This window comes from Octopus bimaculoides, chromosome 4 (assembly GCF_046866305.1).
Source record: "Octopus bimaculoides isolate indiv1 chromosome 4, ASM4686630v1, whole genome shotgun sequence".
Taxonomy (NCBI): domain Eukaryota; kingdom Metazoa; phylum Mollusca; class Cephalopoda; order Octopoda; family Octopodidae; genus Octopus; species Octopus bimaculoides.
The window spans coordinates 131,854,823-131,877,486 of NC_142931.1; the positions used below are offsets into that span (position 1 = coordinate 131,854,823).

The 22,664-nt window shown below is 40.1% G+C and overlaps 1 protein-coding gene across 7 annotated transcripts in view; it reads right to left on the reverse strand.

The window, feature by feature from the left end:
* The window catches only part of LOC106882879 (arf-GAP with SH3 domain, ANK repeat and PH domain-containing protein 2), a 255,065-nt gene that overhangs the window by 86,411 nt on the left and 145,990 nt on the right, over nucleotides 1-22,664 (reverse strand). For all 7 annotated transcript variants that reach the window (XM_089351483.1, XM_089351481.1, XM_089351484.1 and 4 more), the window contains exons 4-6: nucleotides 2,169-2,230; nucleotides 1,675-1,799; nucleotides 412-487 (exon numbers count right to left, since the gene is read on the reverse strand). In XM_089351483.1, coding sequence (XP_089207609.1) covers nucleotides 412-487; nucleotides 1,675-1,799; nucleotides 2,169-2,230 — 263 coding nt within the window. The remainder of the gene's footprint in view (nucleotides 1-411; nucleotides 488-1,674; nucleotides 1,800-2,168; nucleotides 2,231-22,664) is intronic.

Sequence of the window (22,664 nt, forward strand, 5' to 3'; positions counted from 1 at the left end):
ATACATATATATACATATATACACACACACACATATATACATACATACATACACACACACACACACACACATATATAATCCATGTTCATTAAGCCAACAAAACATTTTTCGCTTTGTTTATAGCTCTTCAGGAACAATATTTCGAGGACTAAACGGTTTCTTTAAATATTGTTCTTTAGCTCCTGAAGAGCTGTAGCTGAAACAAAATGTATTTTGTCAGACTAATGGTTATAGATTAAATATATTTTATTGACTCTCAGACTTAACATTGAGTTCTTTATTTTAAGTGGCTGGACATATAGCTTCTTTTGAACTTGTCACCTCCTCGAAAACAGATGTCAAATGGTGATGATGATGAAGATGATCACACACACACACACACGTTTGGGGTGTGCCATACTTTATACATACCTCAGGGCCGGACACTTCAGAGCGAATCATTCCTACTTCTTTAGCTTGCTGTTTCTTTTCTTTTTCTATTTTTGTACTGAAACAAACATTGAACGGTTGTGAAACACATTTACAAATCTTCTATGAACAAATTCTTTCAATAAACTATTAGCCATAAATGGAAACCGTTCATTTGTATGCAGCTAACAAACCAGTCTTAATCAATCTTCAATTAACAAATATCTTAATTGCTCATCTTCTTTCTTTTAAACAGATGGTTAAACATTCATCTGATAGATATTGTTGGCAGTTTTCACATGCTAATGACTTATTATCTTCAGTTAACAAATCCAATTATCTCATACTAAAAGAGGCCATATGCACACACACACACACACACACATGTGTAGCTCTCCCTCTTTCTCTCTCTCTCTCTCTCTCTCTCTATATATATATATATATATATTGCATATGGATGAGGACAGCTGTGTAAAGAAGTGCTGATCTCTAACTGTGGAGGGAACCTGTGGCAGATGTAGACCCAGGAAGACATGAGACAAGGTGGTGAAGCATGACCTTCGATTTTGAAACTCACAGAGGCAACGACTGGTGACCGAGACCTTTGGTGATGTGCTGTGCTTGAGAGGACCTAGTAGCATGTGAAGAACATCTTTTGAATGTTGGACCTCATGTAGGCAAAGAAATAAGAAACGTTATCACACCAGGCGAGATGCTTAGCGGTATTTTGTCTGTCTTTACATTCTGAGTTCAAATTCCACCAAGGTCAACTTTGCCTTTCATCCTTTCGGGGTCGATAAATTAAGTACCAATTATGCACTGGGGGGGGGGGGGGGGGTCAATGTAATCGACTTAATCCCTTTGTCTGTCCCCTCTATGTTTAGCCCCTTGTGGGTAATAAAGAAATAAGATACAGGTATAAATTTAGTGCTGAGGTGGGTAGACAGTGGCCCTGTTCAGGTAGGATAGTAATTGCTGTGTAGTGTTGAAGTAGGGTAGATACAGGTGGACACGAAGTGTTGAGGTAAGGTAGATAGTAGTCACTGTGTAGTGAAAAGAAATGGTAGATATAATTGGCAATATAGTATTGAAGTATGGTAGATGGCGGTAACTGTGTAATGTTGAGGTAAGGTAGACAATGATGGTAGTGTTCTGATGAGGTAGGGTAGATAGGGGTGGAAATGAAGTTTTGATGTTGGGTAGAAAGTAGTGACTGTGTTGTGTTGATGTAGGGTAGGAGGAGGGAAGGATAAAAGTGGTACTCACAATTTTGTCTCGTACTCCTTTGTAGCTTTATCAAATGGTTTCTTCAGGTCCCCTTTCACTCCTTTCAACTCTCCCTTCAGGAATGTATCAAGAGGAAACAACAGGATGTTGTTCAGGCTTTGTATCTGGTTTAGAGAAAGAGAGAGACATTATTAGAAAGCTTCAACAGTAACAACAATAACATCAAGTAACTACATAAGCCTCTATGCAGTTGCTTAATGTACAAACCAACTGAGAGGGAGAACCTTTACATGGTTGCACAATATGCTAGAAATAGCAGTCCAATCGCCTGTAGATTGCTTAGTACTGTCTTCAAAATAAGGGAGTCATACAGGTAATGTTGTGGCACTCTGTCGGTTATGATGACGAGGGTTCCAGTAAGTAATGAAGGAGAATTAATAGTAGCAGCAATAGTAAAAACAACAACAACAGCAACAACAACAACAACAGCAGCAGTTAGTAGAATAAAGCAAAGGAAAGATTTGGGTACATACCAGATTTTTCATCAAAGCTGAGAGCTCTTTGGTAACTCGTGAGAACTTCAGGAAAGCTTCCCCTTCAAAAATAAAAAAAAAACGAGACAATTTAATATCTTTAAATACATATTTTAAAGAATTGCATCTAGGAACGGCTTTCAATTTCTTTAGGTGCATTACACTAGTTCAGGCATGGCTGTGTGCTAGAGAAGCTTGCTTTGTAACTACATGGCTTCAGGTTCAGTCTCACTGCATGGCACTTTGAATATGTGTCTCCTATTATAGCCCCTGGTCAATAATTGCCACGATGCAAATGAAAACTGTGTGTAAGCCTTTAATATATGTGTGTGTGTGTGTGTGTCTTTGTGCTTGTTTGTTCTCTGCCAACACCTCTTGACAACCTGTGTTGGTTCGTTTATGTCCCTATAACTTAACAATCACAAGGACCTAAACAAACCAACACCAGTTGTCAAGTGGATGTTTGTCTAAGTTTGTATTTGTTCCTCACTATCACACAGTTTCCATCTACCAAATCCTAAAACAAGGCATTGGTTGTAGACACATAACCAAGTTGAGACCGAACACTGCACACTGTAGGACTGAACCTGAAACCACATGGTTGCAAAGATAGCTTCTTAACCACACCATCATGTCTGCACCTATGTATATGTTGGCTAGGGAAACAACTGGAAATGTAAAACAGCTTTAACAATTATTAAGACAGTTTTGGGAAAATACATCTAACAAGACAATAGCACAATACCCAAGCAACAGACACAGAACTGGCTGAATGCTGTTGTTTCATTTCTGTGCCACATGAAGTCCTGCTAAAAACCACTCATTCTATTTTTTATTATGCAAGATTTTTGCATCATAGTTTAACTTGTTCTTTTCTTAACAGTATTTCCTCTACTATTTGTAGATCTCACAAGGAGAGTTATTCAGCAACAGTACTTTGTAGTAAAGATTATTTACCAACGTAACATGGCAGTCCTGGTTTAGGACGAATGTAATTTAGCCCCAGCTGGCTATACGACACAATCTGTGTCCTTATATTTTCAAAAATATAAGGACACAGATCATGTTGTATAGCCAACTGGAGACGATGTCTCCTGGGGCTAAATTACAGCAACATTTGTCCTAAACCAGGACTGCCATGTTTATGTTGGCAAATAATCTTTACTCCAAAGTATTTTCTCTTTCTTTAATGTTCTGAGTTCAAATTCCATCAAGGCTGACTTTTGGGGTTTGATGAAATAAAAGTACCAGTGGAACACAGAGGTTGATAAAATTGACTTGCCTGCCTACCCTCAAATTTCAGGCCTTGTACATACAGTGGAAATGGTTATCTAACTCTCTGAGTGATAAGGGTTTTGGTGGTACAGCTCACAGTTTATGAACAGGGACGAATAAGTTCAACAGTTGATGTATGTAAAACACTATGGCGTTTAATAATAAACATAACAGACGAAGTTTTATTACAGCTAGATTCTAAGAAGATCTGGGATTTGGAAACTGAAAGAAACCTATCCTGTGTGTATGTGCAGGTACTATATGTGGGCATACCTACATAAGTGTACTCCATAGACTTTGTTTCTGTATAACTTTCACAATAACGGATATTTTTAATGAAATTTCCTACAAATATGTTTCAGATGGTGTAGATTCCGATTATATCAAAATTTGTTGTGAATATTTTTCCGAAGGTGGGGGACATGAATTTCGGAAATTCACTCGAATCGACATTGTTTTCCAATGACTTTCAATTTTTTTTTTTTTAATGAAATTTTTTACCAACACCTTTCAGTCAACGTCGATTACGATTATATCTGAATGAAATGTGAAACAAAAATTGGTGGACGCACACACATATATACTAATATGCGTCACATATATATCTTCAAAATAAAACTTGAAATTTTGAAAAAAATTGCAAATACGTGTCACTATGCATGTGTGTGGGTCCACCATTTTTTTTTTTTTTCCACACAACATTCCGATATACTTGTAATCTATACCATCTGAAAGATATCGGTAGAGAATTTTGTTGAAAGTGCACATTTTCTGAAAGTTATGAGGGTACAAATTCGAGATGTTGGGTACATTTGTGTATGTACGCACATCACTGCGTATTTGCCTTTTTATAAAATCACTCAGCAATAAGCAGGGAGTGATTGTCATTTCTCCTTGTCAATAAATCCTCCACTGGTTTTGCGTCTTTAAAAACAGATAAAGGTAAGAAATAGGCAGGATGCTCGGCAGTAAGACACTTTTTTTAATAATATATTCGTCTAACTCGTGCTAGCACGAAAAAAAAACAAAAAACAAACAAACGAATATCTGAATGTATTAAATCATAATTTTATTTTGTGAACATTCTCCACGGATTGTTTTTTTTCTATACAAGGGTTTTTAACTATTTCCAATTCTACACTTAACTACATCTATTTCCTAACGAGTGAATTCGATTCCTGGAACGTCCCAATGGACGGAGGATTTGAGAGATGGTCTAAGGGAGATAACTTGCACACTATTTATATAATGTGAGCACCAACTATTCTAGTTACTTCCCCTTGGTGCAGCTGAAATACTTAAACGAAACCTAGATTTCTTAAATTCTATTCTTCGTGTTATCAAAACACTTAGGTAGAAAATCGAGTGACTGGGTCACTGCCTTTTCTGCTTCCTTGAATTAATATTCTATAAACCATGTAACATTTTAAAAACTATCTTGTTATGTACCAAGAGAAAAAAAATATTTTTTCTGATGTGTTATAATTACTGTTAAATCTAAATCAATTAAACTAGATCGATTGTGCATGTAACCTTCAACACGTCTGGATACTGTTAGGATTGCGTTTCTTTTTTCTTCCACCAATTTCGAAAGGAGTTGTCAAATTATACCATTATCCGTTAGAATTATTTGATTCTTCGTTGACATATATCTCCCTGGACACAACAAAATTTCATCGTTTACTTATTTTAGTCATTGGACTGCGGTCATGCTGGAGTAACACATTGAAAGGTTTAGAAAAATTATATAAAGTTCACAATTTTTTTTTTTTCCACATGGCCCCGAAAACATAAGAAATATCAATTATTAGGGACGGAAGCAGTATTGATAGCAAAAGGTCATCTTTATCTCCAACTAATCATAGACGCCTTGTTAGAACACCAAACACTGCAACATTAGCCTTCAGAGATCCTCTCATATAGGTGCTTGGTGCATAAAAGCACACACATAGATCGTAGCAGACAAGAATTGGCTGTCATGGACGCTGGAATTCCCATATCAGGTGATTACATTCTACTGGAAATTATCAGTGGGAAGCGCCGGTCACTGCATGTCAGTCAGATCTTGTTGCCATGATATACAAAATACCAGCATTTTTTCAGACACGAATTCCACGTGTATGCATTTATATTTAATTTCCTAACGTCGGATATTTGATCAGAGAAAAGCAGCAAAAGATTGGACGATATACTTTATACTATTTACATATAATAACCCTTTATGAAGTAGAAACTACAGAAGGTGTAGAAACGACACAAGGCGGCGAGCTGGCAGAAACGTTAGCACGCCGGGAGAAATGCTTAGCGGTATTACGTCTGCCGTTACGTACTGAGTTTAAATTCCACCAAGGTCGACTTTGCCTTTCATCCTTTCGGGGTCGATAAATTAAGTACCAATTACGCACTGAGATCGATATAATAGACTTAATCCCTTTGTCTGTCCTTGTTTGTCCCCTTTATGTTTAGCCCCTTGTGGGCAATAAAGAAATAAGAAACTACAGAAGGTTGACTAACAGTTTTGGTTTACAACTCTCTATGAAGCAGAAACTAGAGGATCAGATTAAAAGTTTGAGGTTTGGCCAAATTGTCAGACAAAATGCCTTATGGAGGTTGTTGTGGCTCTGCATGCTCTGAGTTCAAGTCCTGCCAGAGTTGACTTAGCCTTTTATCCTTCTGGGGTCTAGAATAATTAAGTATCGAGATTGATTTAACTCCTTTTAATACCAACCCACAGGAGACCACCCCTCGTTCTAATACAAACTTCCAGTTTTAAATCCGTCAAAATTTCATATTAATTTAAGTTTCAAACACTAGTGTACTAACCCTTTCTAGAAGAGGCACAAGGCCTGAAAGTTTTTAGGGGAGAGGGCCAACTTAATTACCCCAATCCCAGTGCTCAACTGGTACTTATTTTATTGACTGCAAAAGGATGAAAGATAAAGTCAACCTTGGCACAGGTTGAAGTCAGAACATGTTGTTGTTGGTTGGTACTCCGTCGCTTACGACGTCGAGGGTTCCAGTTGATCCGATCATCGGAACAGCCTGCTCGTGAAATTAACGTGCAAGTGGCTGAGCAATCCACTAACACGTGTACCCTTAATGTAGTTCTCGGGGATATTCAGCGTGACACAGTGTGACAAGGCTGACCCTTTGAATTACAGGCACAACAGAAACAGGAAGTAAGAGTGAGAGAAAGTTGTGGTGGAAGAGTACAGCAGGGTTCGCCACCATTCCCTGCCGGATCCTCGTGGAGCTTTAGGTGTTTTCACTCAATAAACACTCACAACGCCCGGTCTGGGAATCGAAACCGCGTTTCTATGACCGCGAGTCCGCTGCCCTAACCACTGGGCCATTGCGCCTACACTGAAGTCAGAACATAAAGATGTATGAAACGTCATTAAACATTTGGTCTGGCCTACTAATGATTTTGCCGCCTTGCTACCTGAAACACTAGCTTAATAATCCATTCAACTAAAGGTACAAGGTATGAAATTTTGAGGGGGGAGGTACCAAGTCACTTACATTGACTCCAGTGTTTCACTGGTTCTTAATTTATCAACCCTGAAAGGATGAAAGGCACAGTTGACCTCGGCAGAATTTGAATTCAGAACATAATGACAGACAAAAATGCCACTAAGCATTTTGCTGGGCATGCGGATCTATTTTAAAACGAGGGCACCAGTTTTCATTTATGTTTTATGTAGTGTTTTTGGTACCGAAAGACTTTCAAACTTCGTATACTTATCTATTTTGGGATCTTTTTTTAAAACGGGGGCCACATTTTTCATTAATGTTTTACGTAGTGCTTTTGGTACCGAAAGACTTTCAAACTTCGTATACTTATCTATTTTGTGTTATAGAATAGAAAAATATTTTTGTATTCGAATTTATTTCATGTAAAAAATTGTCTTATTTCGATAATTTCAACCAATCACTGACGTCCATTCAGCCGATATACATTAAGTGCCGACTACATAAACAAACGATTCTTCGTTTTATTTGCTTTTTTCATTTTAAATTTGCTTTAACCCTAACAGTAACCCTAGGGTTAGGGTTAGAGTTAGGGTTAATTGTTTCAGAATCGTTTGTTTATGTAGTCGACACTTAATGTATATCGGCTGAATGGACGTCAGTGATTGGTTGAAATTACAGAAATACGACAACTTTAACATTGAATAATTTATGGATTTCTTTTTTTTAAAGAAGACTAAGAGAAAAAGGTGTTTTATATGACACATTCTACCAGTGTTCCAAGTTTCAAAGTGTTTCGTTAATGAAAAATGTGGCCCCCGTTTTAAAAAAGATCCCTATTTTGTGTTATAGAACAGAAAAATATTTTTGTATTCGAATTTACTTCATGTAAAAAATTGTCTTATTTCGATAATTTCTACTAATCACTGACGTCTATTCAGTTGAAAACAGTTAGCGCTGTAACGGTGTATATCGTATTAATCCCCTAACCCTAACCCTAACCCTAACCCTAACTCTAGAATCCGAACTCTAAAATTGTTACACACACACACAGATACGCACAGCGTAATTTATTATATAAACAATATATGCGTATAAATTACGATTAAACCGGATGAAATATGTCACAGGGAATAACATTTTTATGACCGCCCAGCAGTAACTCTATTTAGCTGAATAGACGTCAGTGATTGGTTGAAATTACAGAAATACGACAACTTTAACATGGAATAACTTGCGATGTACATTTTTTTGTTAAGAAGACTACGAGTAAAAGATGTTTTATATGACACATTCTACCAGTGTCCCAAGTTTCAAAGTGTTTCGTTAAGAAAATACTGGTGCCCCCGTTTAAAAATAGATCCGGGCATGCTAATGATCCTGCCAGCTCACTGCCTAAAACACTAGCTTAATAATGACAGTCATTTTTACTAAATTCTTCATTATTTTCAAAAATAACTGAAACAAAATCAATGCCAATCAATAGGGTAACTTTTGGATCTTTTTGGTTTGACGGGCAACATTTTTCATTAATGTTTTATGTAGTGTTTTTGGTACCGAAACACTTTCAAACTTCGTATACTTGTATATTTTATATTATAGAACAGATAAAAAAATTTGTATTCGAAGTTATTTCATGTAAAAAGTTGTCGTATTTCGGTAATTTCAACCAATCACTGACGTTGTTTCGTTAAGAAAACAAGTGTTGCCCGTCAAACCAAAAAGATCCTAACTTTTGTGGTGAGAGTCACAACGCCCCCTGTGAGAATACTCTGACCAAACAACTATAAATAGTAGCAGTTTGAGTGAGATAAGAGAGTGTAGGTGTACACTCACAGGAAGTCGTAAAGTGTTGCTTTGGTAATTTGTCAGAATATCGTTTGTTTGTTCATGTATAGTTCGTGGAGAGTCTGTTGGATAATCCATGTTGTTGTTGCTTTGCTTTGTTATGTTTTATTGTTATTACACAGTTATAATGTAAAAAAAAAAAGTATTAGCAATACAACAGTAACAAAAGGGTTAATCAACTGATCTTTGCCCTGAATTTGTACTTAATTTATCGACCCCGAAAGGCAAAGTCGACCTCGGCCCAATTTGAACTCAGAACGTAACGGCAGACGAAATACCGCCAAGCGTTTCGCCCGGCGGGGTAACGTTTCTGATAGCTCGCTGCCTTTTCTTTCTACACAGTTTCTACCAATCAAATTCACTCGCAAGATGTTAGTTAGCCTGGAGCTCTAGTAAAAGAAATTTGCCCAAGGTGGTGCCATGCAGTGGGATTGAACCGGAAACCACATGGTTGCAAAGAGAACTTTTTAACTACACAGCCATGCTACGGTCTTTAATTCAATTTTTTTTTTATTAAAGACAGTTGGATGTAAATTTAATGGATAATTGACGGTTAATTTTAGCAGCTCCCTTACAAGGTTTCATTGATAAATAGAAAATCGTTAATTGATGGAACAGCTGGGAGAATTAAGAGAGAGAGAGGAAAGAGACAGCTTTGATGGGGATGGGGAGAGAGGAAGGGAGGTAACTCCCACTCATTCGAGCGACAAGTGAGATAATTGCTTCACCGACACCCATTTATGGCTGTGACCTTCACCTTCGTATGTTGTCCCAATCAAACGTTTCCTAGTGTTGTCGTTTTTGGGTATATTATTTTTTGTCCCCTGTCAATAGCTTCTACAATTATATCCTCCCTCCTCTAACTTCCATTTCTTCGTGTGGATGTGTGTGTGTGCGTGCGCCTGTGTTTGTATGCATGTCTGTCAATCTCGAGCTGAACTTTAACTGCATTCGCCATACCAGTACGGTGAGGGTGGGGGCGCTGCAAACGCTGTCGGTTTATTGCTCCTCCTCGCACTCCTCTTCTTCCTTCAGCTTTTGGACTGCAGCATAGACACACACACACACACACACACACAAGCAACCACACATACACAGGCAACCACACACACACACAAGCAACCGCACATACACACACACACAAGCAACCACACATACACAGGCAACCACACACATACACAGGCAACTACACACACGCATGCACACAAACACAAGCAACAACAGCCATACACACACACAAACAACCACACACATACACACAAGCAACTACATATTCAATCGATACACAGAGCATGCACACAACTGAACCCGTTCAAAAACAGCATACAGAATACTCACAACAAAGAACACACACACACACACAAAAAACTGCATTGGCAGTTTTTTGGTACTGTGGTAGATCTATAATAAAGGCATACATCTATAGTATAGTGATACATTTGTGACGGTAGAACTATAGTACAGTGGTAAATGTTTGGTACTCTACATAGATCTGAGATACTGTGGAGAGATCTATAGCACAAACATAGATCTATGGAAAAGCAGTAGATTTATGCAGGTAGATCTGTGGTACAGTCGGACATCCAGGGTACGATTTTAAATACACAATATGGAGAGTTAAAATTTTTAAAAATATCCCTAACAGACTTTTAATCTTTTAGCATTTAAACTGGTAGGTGAAGGTGCGTGGTTTGGTGGTTAGGGCATTCGTTTCATGATTGTAAGGCCGTGTGTTTGATTCCCAACTGTGCGCTGTATCATTGAGCAAGACACTTTATTTCACGTTGCCTCCACTCAGCTGGCAAAAAAATGAGTGGTACCTGTATTTCGAAAGAATCAGCCTTGTCACACTGTGTCGCACTGAATCTCCTTGTGAACTCTGTATGTGTGTCTATGTTGTAGTCCAAAGGCTGGAGGAGGAAGGTGGGTATCGCGAGCCTCTCCAGTACTGGTATGGTGAATGCAGTTAAAGCTCAGCTTGAGATTGACTAAGAGACATGCATACAAACATACATAGGTTCACAAACACACACACTACGTTAAAGATATGTGTGTCAGTAGAGTGCTCAGCCACTTGCACGTTAATTCCACGAGCAGGCTGTTCCACTGATCGGATTAACAGGAATTCTCTCCATCATAACTGATGGAGTGCCAGCATTTAAATTGGTCATATTTGGCCCAAGTATTCTACTTGTTTTATGCTCAAACTGGCCAGATCCAGCCTCTCACACCTAACCTACAATATATATATATATATATATATATATATACGACGGACTTCTCTCAGTATCCATCAACCTAATCCACTCACAAGGCCTTGATCAGCCCAAGGCTATAGAAGACACTTGCCCAAGGCACCATGCAGTGTGACTGAACCTGGAACCATGTGGTTGGGAAGCAAACTTCTTACCACACAGCCATGCCTGTGCATTCAAAACAATGTGAATAATTAAGCAATACATTTGACAATAATCTGAATGCTAAAGTGTTCGATTGATATACTTAATTCTAGATTTCATTTGGGTTATAGTGCAATGATGATGATTATAGTTATCTCTCGCTGTCCGAGAAAGACAGTTTTGCAATATCTTGCAGAACAAACTGCACAGATGATTTGTTCCTAGTGGTCGAATGTATGTGCAGTACATTAATTAAGCTCAATCCCTCCATCAAACTGACAATGCCTGAACAGGTGCACAGTGTATCAGGTGTCAAAGTGATCACAGAGCAAAGTGAGATCTAGAATGCAATGCACCACCCAGGCCAGGAACTGATATCTTGATCTCATGGTTGTTAGTGCAACACCCTAACCACTAGGCCACTCGCCTTGGGATTGTAGTCGACTAATCATAGAAAAAGCATGGACATTTTGCAAGAGGTATAGTGAGTGGTTCTTAGGACTTGTGTAGGGATATAAGGTAGCACTGAGAACATTGTGTGGGGTACAATATGATGGTAAAGAATATCGCCTTCCTGGCACTTGTACTGGATGGCCCGTGTAAAGACATTCGAGCGAGATCGTTGCCAGTGCCGCTGAACTGGCTCCTCTGCAGGTGGCACATAAAATACACCATTTTGACCGTGGCCATTGCCAGTACTGCCTGACTGGCCTTCGTGCCGGTGGCACGTAAAAGCATCCGCTACACTCTCGGAGTGGTTGGCGTTAGGAAGGGCATCCAGCTGTAGAAACTCTGCCAAATCAGACTGGAGCCTGGTGCAGCCTTCTGGCTTGCCAGTCCTCAGTCAAATCGTCCAACACATGCTAGCATGGAAAGCGGACGTTAAATGATGATGATGGTGATCTTCTGTGAGGTATAGCATGGAAGTTAAGAGTATGATGTAAATGAGATGTGCATGAGTTATGGAGGGAGAGAGAGAGAGAGAGTGTGTGTGTGTGTGTGTGTGTGTGTATAACAGTCTAGACATGTGTCAGGATATAGTGTGGCCATTAGAACATGTTGTAAGGGACATGTGCAAAGACAAGACATGTTGTGTGTGTGTGTAGGGGATGTAGCGTAGTTGTGAAGACATGTGGGGATGGCGTAGTGTAGTTGTGAAGCTGTTTGTGTGTGGTGTAGTGTGGTGAGATGTATGTGTGTAGAAAGAACGTGTGTGTGAGATGTAATGTGGTTGAGAAGACATAATGTATGGGATGTAGCGTGGTGTGTGTGTGTGTGTGTGCATGTATGTGTGTGTGTATGTGTGATCAGGACGTGTGTGAGGATGTAGAGTGGTTGTAAAGACATGCTGGGTGGAGTATAGCATAGTGTAGTAGTTAAGACATGTTGTAGTGTGATAATAGGGACGTGTGGAGTGGTTGTGAGGACAAGTTGTCTATGATAAGGTGCAGCGGTGAGAACTTGTTATGCGGGGGGGGGGGCAGTGTTGTGTGGTGGTCAGGGTATGTTGGGCAGGTGTGTGTGTGGTGGGATAATGAGGACATGTTGTTTGGAGAGTTGGTAGCAGATTTTGTTTTCCCCAATATCTCCTCACATATTAACAAACAGACCAAAATAGCCATAAATATCATCAAAACAATGACGATGATGACAACCCCCACCCACCACCACTACCACCACAACCATAAACACTACTTCCACCACCACCACCACTGCCAACAACAATACATATTCAGTCTAATATATTGATTTCTAGCATGAGCACAAAGGTCTCAATATTTTATATTTTTTGGGATGTGGGGGGACAGTATAATCGATTATATCGATCCCCAGGATTTGACTGATACCTCACTGTTATATTCTGTCTGTTTGGGTTTCAAACTGTAGCCGATATGTCTTATGTGTTTTTGTATTGGAAATAGAAAAGAGAAGAACAAATAATACTGTCCTAGGAATTCAGATCAAGCAAGAAGGGATTAGCATTTTTAAAGGAGTTAGAAAGATTATGAAAAAGGATTTAGGTTTAATTTTTTGTCCCTAATGGTACATTGATTTGTTGAGGGGTTACAGCAATGTCCTGTAGTTAGTGGCTACACCACATCATCCCAAACAATTGTCCAACAGAATAAAGCAATATACGATGGGCTTCCCAAACTACAGTGAAACTCGATGTGTGAGGGACGAATGCTAAGTATTTGATTGGATGCCTCTATCTTAACAACAGCAGTAACATGAAGCACACAAATAACAAGTAAACCCAACGACTTCCACACATTACCACCTGTGATATAAAACATTTTCTTTTTTCTTTTTTAATACTAACTGTCCCACTCAATGAAACAACAAAACACTGCACCTCTCAGGCCATGTTTATATATTCAGTTACAAACATTACCACCTCCACGTGAAAGAAATTCAGACTGCTGCACTATTATATCAATACAGAAATAACAAAGCATGGGTATACACACACCACACACCACACACACACACACACACACACACACACACACACAGAGTATTCTTTGCTTCTTGCCTAAAAATCAATAGTCTACCAATCAGCAAACAGTCGACCATATCTTATTGATCTTCCAGCCCGTGTTCATTATCAGCAGATTCCAAGCCAAATCTATAGAAATCAAAAGATGCCAGCTTGACATATTTTTCCAATGAAGCTCTCCCACAGAAAAGCTGTTACACAATGTTGACTCGCTTTGATATTTCAGCTTTGATATCAGCCACAAGCTGTCTGCTTGATGAAACCCTAACAAGCAGTTATAGAGTTTATGGTCAGCTAACGCTTGCCTATATACTGCCACGCCTCAGCTATCTGCAATCTATATGTATAATAATAAGCATGCATGTATGTCTGTTGTAAGGGAGAGGGGTAAATGTGGTAGTGGAGAGAATGGGTGAGGAAATGGCTATAGAACTCTCTAGAGCCTTTTTGCTGAGTGATCTTAAAATGTTCAGTCTCTTGTGTTAGGCTTCAATAGGTAATTGTCATTTAAAATTAGAAGTTTACTGTTTTTGGTATGTGTGCATGTGAGTGCATACTTCTGTGTGTGAGTGTATGTGAGCCAATGTGCTTGTGCATGCGTGTGCGTTCTACCACAGAAGCATAAATGGATCAGCATGGATACTCACACTGCACTCAAAGAGCCACTCAGGGAGCCACTACATGATCACTATGTCTGCTAGACATAGCCACCAAATTTCCCTTAAGTTACATTCCAATGTTTCAAAAAATAAAGGGAGCACTGATTTGGATAAAACAGTCCTAGACATTTGTGTTGGAATAAAACCAGGGAATGGTCGAACTTGGAATGTCTGAGCAATTGGTTTGACTAATTATCAACACAGATCTGGGATGAAATAAGTATTGTATTTGATGCATGAAAGACACACAGGTATGTTAGATGCAGCCCAATTTCAACAGCACATATTCAGGAAAAAATGTTTTTAGGGCATCAAAGTTTATGGGACGCCCAACTTTACATACAGGAACCGCAATGATTTTTTGAGATATTGTTTTCGAAAAAGAAGTGCGTTTTATACACTATCAAATACAACATATGTAAAGTGTCCCAGTCATGGTACAGGCTATTTTGAGAGAAATAAGTACATATTAACAGCAGGACAATTTGAAGTTAGATGATCAGAGTCTGACACAATAACACACCCTGCGATTCTTTACCACGACAATACGTGGCAATAACTGTCATTATAATCGTTTATATTATATCTGCATGAAAGTGTGTCTTTTATCTGTAACTTCTTTCAGTCATTTGACTGTGGCCTTGCTGGAGCACTACCTTGAAGAATTTTAGTTGACAGAATCAACCCCAGGACTTTTTTTTTGTTAAACCTGGTACTTATTCTAGTGGTCTCTTTTGCCAAACCACTAATTTATGGGGACGTAAACACACCAACACCGATTGTCAAGTGGTGGTGTGGACTTAAAGACACACATACATATATATATATATAAAATGGGCTTCTTTCAGTTTCTGTCTTCCCAATCCATTTACAAGGGTTTGGTTAGCCCAAGACTATGGTAGAAGATTATTACCCAAGGTACCATGCAGTGGGACTGAACCCAGAACCATTTGGTTAGGAAGCAAACTTCTTATCACACAGCCACACATGCACCCATATATATATATATATGTATATATATATATATATATATATATATATATATATATACACACACACACACACACACAGTATATACACACACATGTATTGCAGGTGCAGGCAGGCACGTGAGATTAAGTTTGCTTGGCAACCACACGGTTCCAGGTTCAGTCCCACTGTGTAACACTTTGTGCAAGTGTCTTCTACTATAGCCCTGGGCCAACCAAAGCCTTGTGAGTGGATTTTGCAAATGAGAACTGTATGGAAGTGTGTGTGTGTGAGCGCATGTGCGTGTGCATGCATGTGTGGAATACAGAAAGAGTAATTAACATTCAGGTTTGTGGTCTACTCTTTATAGCTAATATCCCAACTGGGGACAGATGAGAACCGAGTGCTTGCTGTAAACCCCATAGTCTCCAAATTGCAAGAACTGGATCAGAATGGTTCAATTTCCACTTGAGGGTCACAAAAAAAAAAAAAAATTTCAAGTCTAACCAGCTGTTGTTTCCATAAACAGCAAAAACATGCCCTACCCTACATTATGGCTTACACATCAAGGATACTGTATCCATTACAAACACTCACACACGCATGCACACACCATATGTCTCCAGATTTGTTTACCTGATGGGTAACATAACACCAACAGACTACAAGAACTAACTAACTAACCCATAACAAACAAGAGAAGCCTTTACATCAATGCTCGATTTCCCAAAATCACATCTCACCAAGTTTAAAAATGGAGATATTTTAGACCAGTGTTTCTCAATCGGGGTCCATGTGACCTTTGAGGGTCCATATAAGATTTTGTTGTTAAAGTTTATGTGCAACAAATTGGTTAAACATCTACACTACACAAAATGTTTTAACAATTTTTTATACAATTTCTAATAGGCGCAGGAGTGGCTGTGTGGTAAGTAGCTTGCTTACCAGCCACATGGTTCCGGGTTCAGTCCCACTGCATGGCACCTTTGGCAAGTGTCTTCTACTATAGCCTCGGGCCGACCAAAGCCTTGTGAGTGGATTTGGTAGACGGAAACTGAAAGAAGCCCGTCGTATATATGTATATGTATATATGTATGTTTGTGTCTGTGTTTTCCCCCCCAACATCGCTTGACAACCGATGCTGGTGTGTTTACGTCCCCGTAACTTAGCGGTTCGGCAAAAGAGACCGATAGAATAAGTACTAGGTTTACAAAGAATAAGTCCTGGGGTCGATTTGCTCGACTAAAGGCGGTGCTCCAGCATGGCCGCAGTCAAATGACTGAAGCAAGTAAAAGAGTAAAAGAGTAAAGAGCATGGTGGCACCAAAATCATTTAAGTGCTTAGGGCTTTTAGGGGTCTTAATCCAGCCATAACATCAGTGGTCAATTGATGTTTATTTTATCTACCCTGAAAGGATGAAAGGTAAAGTTGACCTTGACAGAATTTGAACTCAGATGAATTGCTGCTAAGCATTTTGCTCAGTGTGCTAATGATTCTGCCAGAGTTTAATACCGACAACTATTTTGATAAATTCTTCATTATCTTATTTTGAAAATTAATCAAAATGGAAACGGTGTATTTCCTTAGAAGTAATAAAAGAAGCAAAGAGCATCCTATCAGATAAGGCAACCTCTAAGTGGTTGCTCCACCTATTAAACATAGCAGCCAGGTCTCTCTCAAATCACAGCCTACCATCATCATTCTCACATCTTCATCATTATTGTCACATCATCTTCACCATCATTCTCACATCATCATCATCATTTAACATCCACTTTTCCTTGCTTGCATGGGTGAGATGGAATTTAAAATGATGATGCAATGATGATGATGATGATGAATAGGTTTGACAGGTCTGCTCACTCTATAGTGTTGTCTTCTATAACGACGTTAAAACACCATTTCACCTAATCTGCAAGATCTGTCTCCCAGCTACTTTGTTCCAACACTTACTTCTGCAACTTCTACCAGACATGTCTTCCTCCAGGAATTTAAAGCATCCAACCTATATTACATACATGTCTGTGCTATCACACACACACACACACACACACACACACACACATGCGTGCGCATGCACACACAGAGCTGAGCTCCCGAACAGACATCGGTCAACATCATCACTGCCCAGCCACTCAAGGGAGCAATATTGCCAGACACAGTCGAATAACACTGGAAATGGATAGGAATTCCAGACAGCTGATGAGGAGGAATGTTAGTCAGCCTGAAATCTACCGGCAGCTATCGCATGTGTACGTATGAATGAGAGTATGCATATGTATGTGTGTGTGTGTTTGTATGTGATCGTACATGGCTGTATGTATGTGTAGTTGTATGAGTGTGAGTGTGTGTGTGTTTCTTATAGTTGAGTGCAAAGTTGGAGTGAAGCATTAGAGTTCATTATCTAACTCTCACTCACACTCACTTTCTTTCTATTCACCTATGTGTCTATCCATCTACATTACACATACATGACACACACACACACACACACTAAAGTACACATGCACACACACACACACTAAAGTACACATGCACACACACACACACACTAAAGTACACATGCACACACACACACACACACTAAAGTACACATGCACACACACACACACACTAAAATACATATATATGCACATAGAGAAGTGCACATCTACAACACACATACACCTAAGTACACAGGCACACACAGAAATGCACAAGACACACGCACACTGTGTGTCAGCACACACACACACTAAAGTACACATGCACACACACACACTAAAATACACACACGCACATAGAGAAGTGCACATCTACAACACACATGGACACACACACACATAGACCTAAGTAGACAGGCACACACAGAAGTGCACGAGACACACACGCACACACATACTGTCTGTGTGTCAGTCTCCCAGTGTCGAAAAATGTATGACGGGGGGGGGGAAGCCGGGAGAGGCGATAGAATAACAACAGTAATGGAAGGTTGTCAGTTCTAAACAGCAGCGGCGGTGGTGGCGAGAGCGGCAGCGGCAGCAGCAGCAACAACAACAACACCATCAACAGCAGCTGCAGCATCAGCAGCAGTCACTGCATCAGTGAATGCAGTGTCAGAAGTGGCATTGTGTCGCAAATCTTCTCGATGCCCTTAGTCCTCCCCCCCCCTCCCTCTCAACCCCCCCAATGACATGTCCACAAGCAGGATGCTATAGTTTTCATTCCAAAACTATTAGAAAGGTGGTGGGGGAAGAAGGAGGGGGGTCGGGGTGTGCAAAGAATGTTAGGAGGGTGACTGCAGAAACATAAATACACATAAAAGTCAGAGGAAGAAAATATAAAGACGAAAATAATAAAGAAGGAAGATGCTGGAATAATAAATAATAATAATAATAATAATAATAATGATGATGATAATAATAATGATAATAATAACAGACAAGATGTCTGTAAGAATACAGAAGGGCGGAGGGGAGGGAGGAAGACAGACAAAGACAAACAGACAGACAGACAGAAGGAAAACAAAGCAAAAGACTGAAGACACTAGGGAAAGTAATTAATGATGATGATGATGGTGGTGGTGGTGGTGGTGGTGGTGGTGATGATGATGGTGGTGGTGGCGGTGGTGATGATGATGATGATGATGGTGGTGGTGGTGGTGACGATGATGATTATGATGATGATGGTGGTGATGATGATGATGATGATGATGATGATGGTGATGATGATGATTATGATGATCATGGTGGTGACGATGATGAAGATGACAGTGGTGATGATGGTGATGATGATGAAGATGACAGTGGTGATGATGGTGATGATGATGATGATGATGATGGTGGTGATGACGGTGGTGAGGATGGTGATGATGATGATGGTGGTGAGAGGAGGAGGAGCAGGAGGAGGAAATGGATGGAAGGTGAGTATGTAGGCAGAAGGATAAGGCAAACCGAGGAGAGTAAGAAGAGGGGGAAAAAAGCAAAGAGGACAGAAGAAGAAGAAGAAGAAGAAGAAAACTAAAGAATGAGAGAGAGAGAAAGCGAATGAGGAGGAAAAACAGGAGAGGAAGCAGGAGGTGTGAAGAGAAATGAGTTTGATTAAAAAGGAGACAAACGTCAGAGAAATCCAAACTGAATGTGATGAATAGCCATTTTGATAGGAAAGGAAGAATTTATTGATGTGTTATTTCTTTACTACCCACAAGGGGCTACACACAGAGGGGACCAACAAGGACAGACAAACGGATTAAGTTGATTATATCGACCCCAGTGCGTAACTGGTACTTATTTAATCGACCCCGAAAGGATGAAAGGCAAAGTGGACCTTGGCGGAATTTGAACTCTGAACGTAGCGGCAGACGAAATACCTATTTCTTTATTGCCCACAAGGAGCTAAACATAGAGAGGACAAACACGGACATACAAAGGGATTAAGTCGATTACATCGACCCCAGTGCGTAACTGGTACTTATTTAATCGACCCCGAAAGGATGAAAGGCAAAGTGGACCTCGGCGGAATTTGAACTCTGAACGTAGCGGCAGACGAAATACCTATTTCTTTATTGTCCACAAGGAGCTAAACATAGAGAGGACAAACAAGGACATACAAAGGGATTAAGTCGATTACATCGACCCCAGTGCTTAACTGGTACTTAATTTATCGACCCCGAAAGGATGAAAGGCAAAGTGGACCTCGGCGGAATTTGAACTCTGAACGTAGCGGCAGACGAAATACCAATAAGCATTTCGCCCGGCGTGCTAACGTTTCTGCCAGCTCGCCGCCTTGAATTTATTGATGTGTACTGGCTCCACGTAGTGGAACATTCCAGTACAGAACAACACACATGCACACACGCATATACATGCGTAAAAGGGGCAGGCATGGCTGTGTGGTTAAGAAGTTTGATTTGCAACCGTGTGATATCGGGTTCAGTCCCACAACGCAGCGTCTTGGGCAAATGTCTTTTTTTTTTACTGTAACCTTGCGTTGACGAATTCCTTGCGTGTGAATTTTGAAGACGGAAACTGAGCGGAAGCTTGATCTGTTGTGTGTGTGTGGGGGTGGGTGGTGGTAGTGGTGAATGTATGTATGTATGTATGTGGCTGTGTGGTAAAGAAATTTGCTTCCAAGCCACAGAGTTCCAGGTTCAGTCCCACTGCATGGCACCTTGGACAAGTGTCTTCTACTACAACCTCAGGCCAACCAAAGCCTTGTGAGTGGATGTGGTAGATGGAAACTGAAAGAAGCCTGTTGTGTGTGTGTGTGTATATATATGTGTGTGTGTGTGTGTATGCCTGTATATATTTATGTGTGTGTGTCTTTGTTTGTGTTTGTCCTCCCCCCAACCATCGCTTGACAACCAATGTTGGTGTGTTTACATCCCTGTAACTTAGTGGTTCAGCAAATGAGACCAATAAAATAAGTACTAGGCTTACAAAGAATAAGTCCTTAGACCGATTTCTTTGACTAAAAGGTAGTGCTCCAGCATGGTCATAGTCAAATGACTGAAACTAGTAAAAGAATTAAAGAATATAGCAGAATGGAGCGCGAGTACCATGTGAAAAGCGTGTGCCACATGGAAATCCCCCCATGCTGGTCCCATGTAAAAAGCACCCATGCCAGGGCCATGATATATATTGGGTTGTCCGGAAAGTTTGTGCCGATTTATAGTAGCTTACCTTTCGACTTATTTGCCCTGAAACCACCTCAATTCTGGGAAGAGGGTATTTGCAAGTTAAAGGAAAGATGGAGACGCATTGTGCAACAGAATGGTTCATATTTGGTTGATTAAAAATGTAATGGCAAGTATTTATTGACCTTTTTCTTTCCTTTAAAAATCGGCACGTACTTTCCGGACAACCCAATATATACACGTGCCAAGCACACATAAAAAGCACCTGGACCAGAGCTGCCTAGAGACCACCCATGCCAGTGCCACAGAAAAAGCACCCATGCGATTGTGACGTACAAAGCACCCATGCTGTCGCCATGTAGGAGCACCAGTTCTGGTGCCACATAAAAAGCCCCCAGTACATTCTGTAAAGTGGTTGGTGCTCGGAAGGGCATTCAGTCATAGAAACCATGCCAGAACTGACAATTGGAGTCTGGTGCAGCTCTCCAGCTGGCTAGATCATGTCAAACTATCCAGCCTATGCCAGCATGGAAAACAGACATTAACTCATGATGATGATGATGATGATGATGTAAGAGATAATACATCATTCCTCAGAGTTTCATATTCAAAGGGAAAGTCAGCACATGACCAAAAACTCAGCCTCTTACTTGAACAGAATGAAACAAATTTCGCATAAATCGGAGCAGTAGTTATTGAGATATTTGGAGTTTCGGGGATATAAATACCCAAAACAGTGCCTAATGGAGAAAATGTTCCGAATTTAACTTCATCCTGAAAGGGAAGAAACTCTAACCTTTATAGAGAGAGAGAGCAGAATGAAGTACCAGTACCATTCTTTTATTCTTTTATTTGGTTCAGTCATTTGACTGCGGCCATGGTGGAGCACCACCTTTAGTCAAACAAATCGACCCCAGGACTTATTCTTTGTATGCCTAGTTCTTATTCTATTGATCTCTTTTGCCAAACCGCTATGTTAAGGGGATGTAAGCACACCAAAATTGGTTGTCAAGTGATGGTGGGGGGGACAAACACAGACACATACATATACACGGTGACATGCAATAAGCACCATTCATGTGTAGGTCGTTGCCAGTGCCGCCAGACTGGCTCCCTGTGCAGGTGGCATGTAAAAAGCACCATCCGAACGCGTTCGATGCCAGCCCCTGCCACCCCGACTGGCACCTGTGCTGGTAGCATGTAAAAAGCACCATCTGAACGTGGCCGATGCCAGTTCTGCCTGACTGGCTCCCGTGCCGGTGGCATGTAAAAAGCATCCACTACACTCTTGGAGTGGTTGGCGTTAGGAAGGGCATCCAGCTGTAGAAACATTGCCAGGTTATATACATATATATGATAGACTTCTTTCAGTTTCCATCTACCAAATCCACTCACAAGTCTTTGGTCAGCCCGATGCCATAGTAGAAGACATTTGTCCAAGATGCCACGCAGTAGGACTGAACCTGGAAACATGTGGTTGGTAAGCAAGTTACTTACCACACAACCACTCCTGCGCCTGTTTAAAACTTTTTTAATACATAGATTATTCAACAGAATTAGCCTAAAACAGAGTTACAGCTGTACAACCAGCATGAAGAACAGTTATTTTTAGGCCAGAGTTATTGAGTTATTGAAGATGTTAATGAGTTCCTTTCTAAATGCATCTAATGCTAACATTATCGACATGCTGGAATATAGCCAATACATCATCTCTGCATAAGCTTATTTCTATTGTGACGAATTTCACTTTAGCTGTATTTA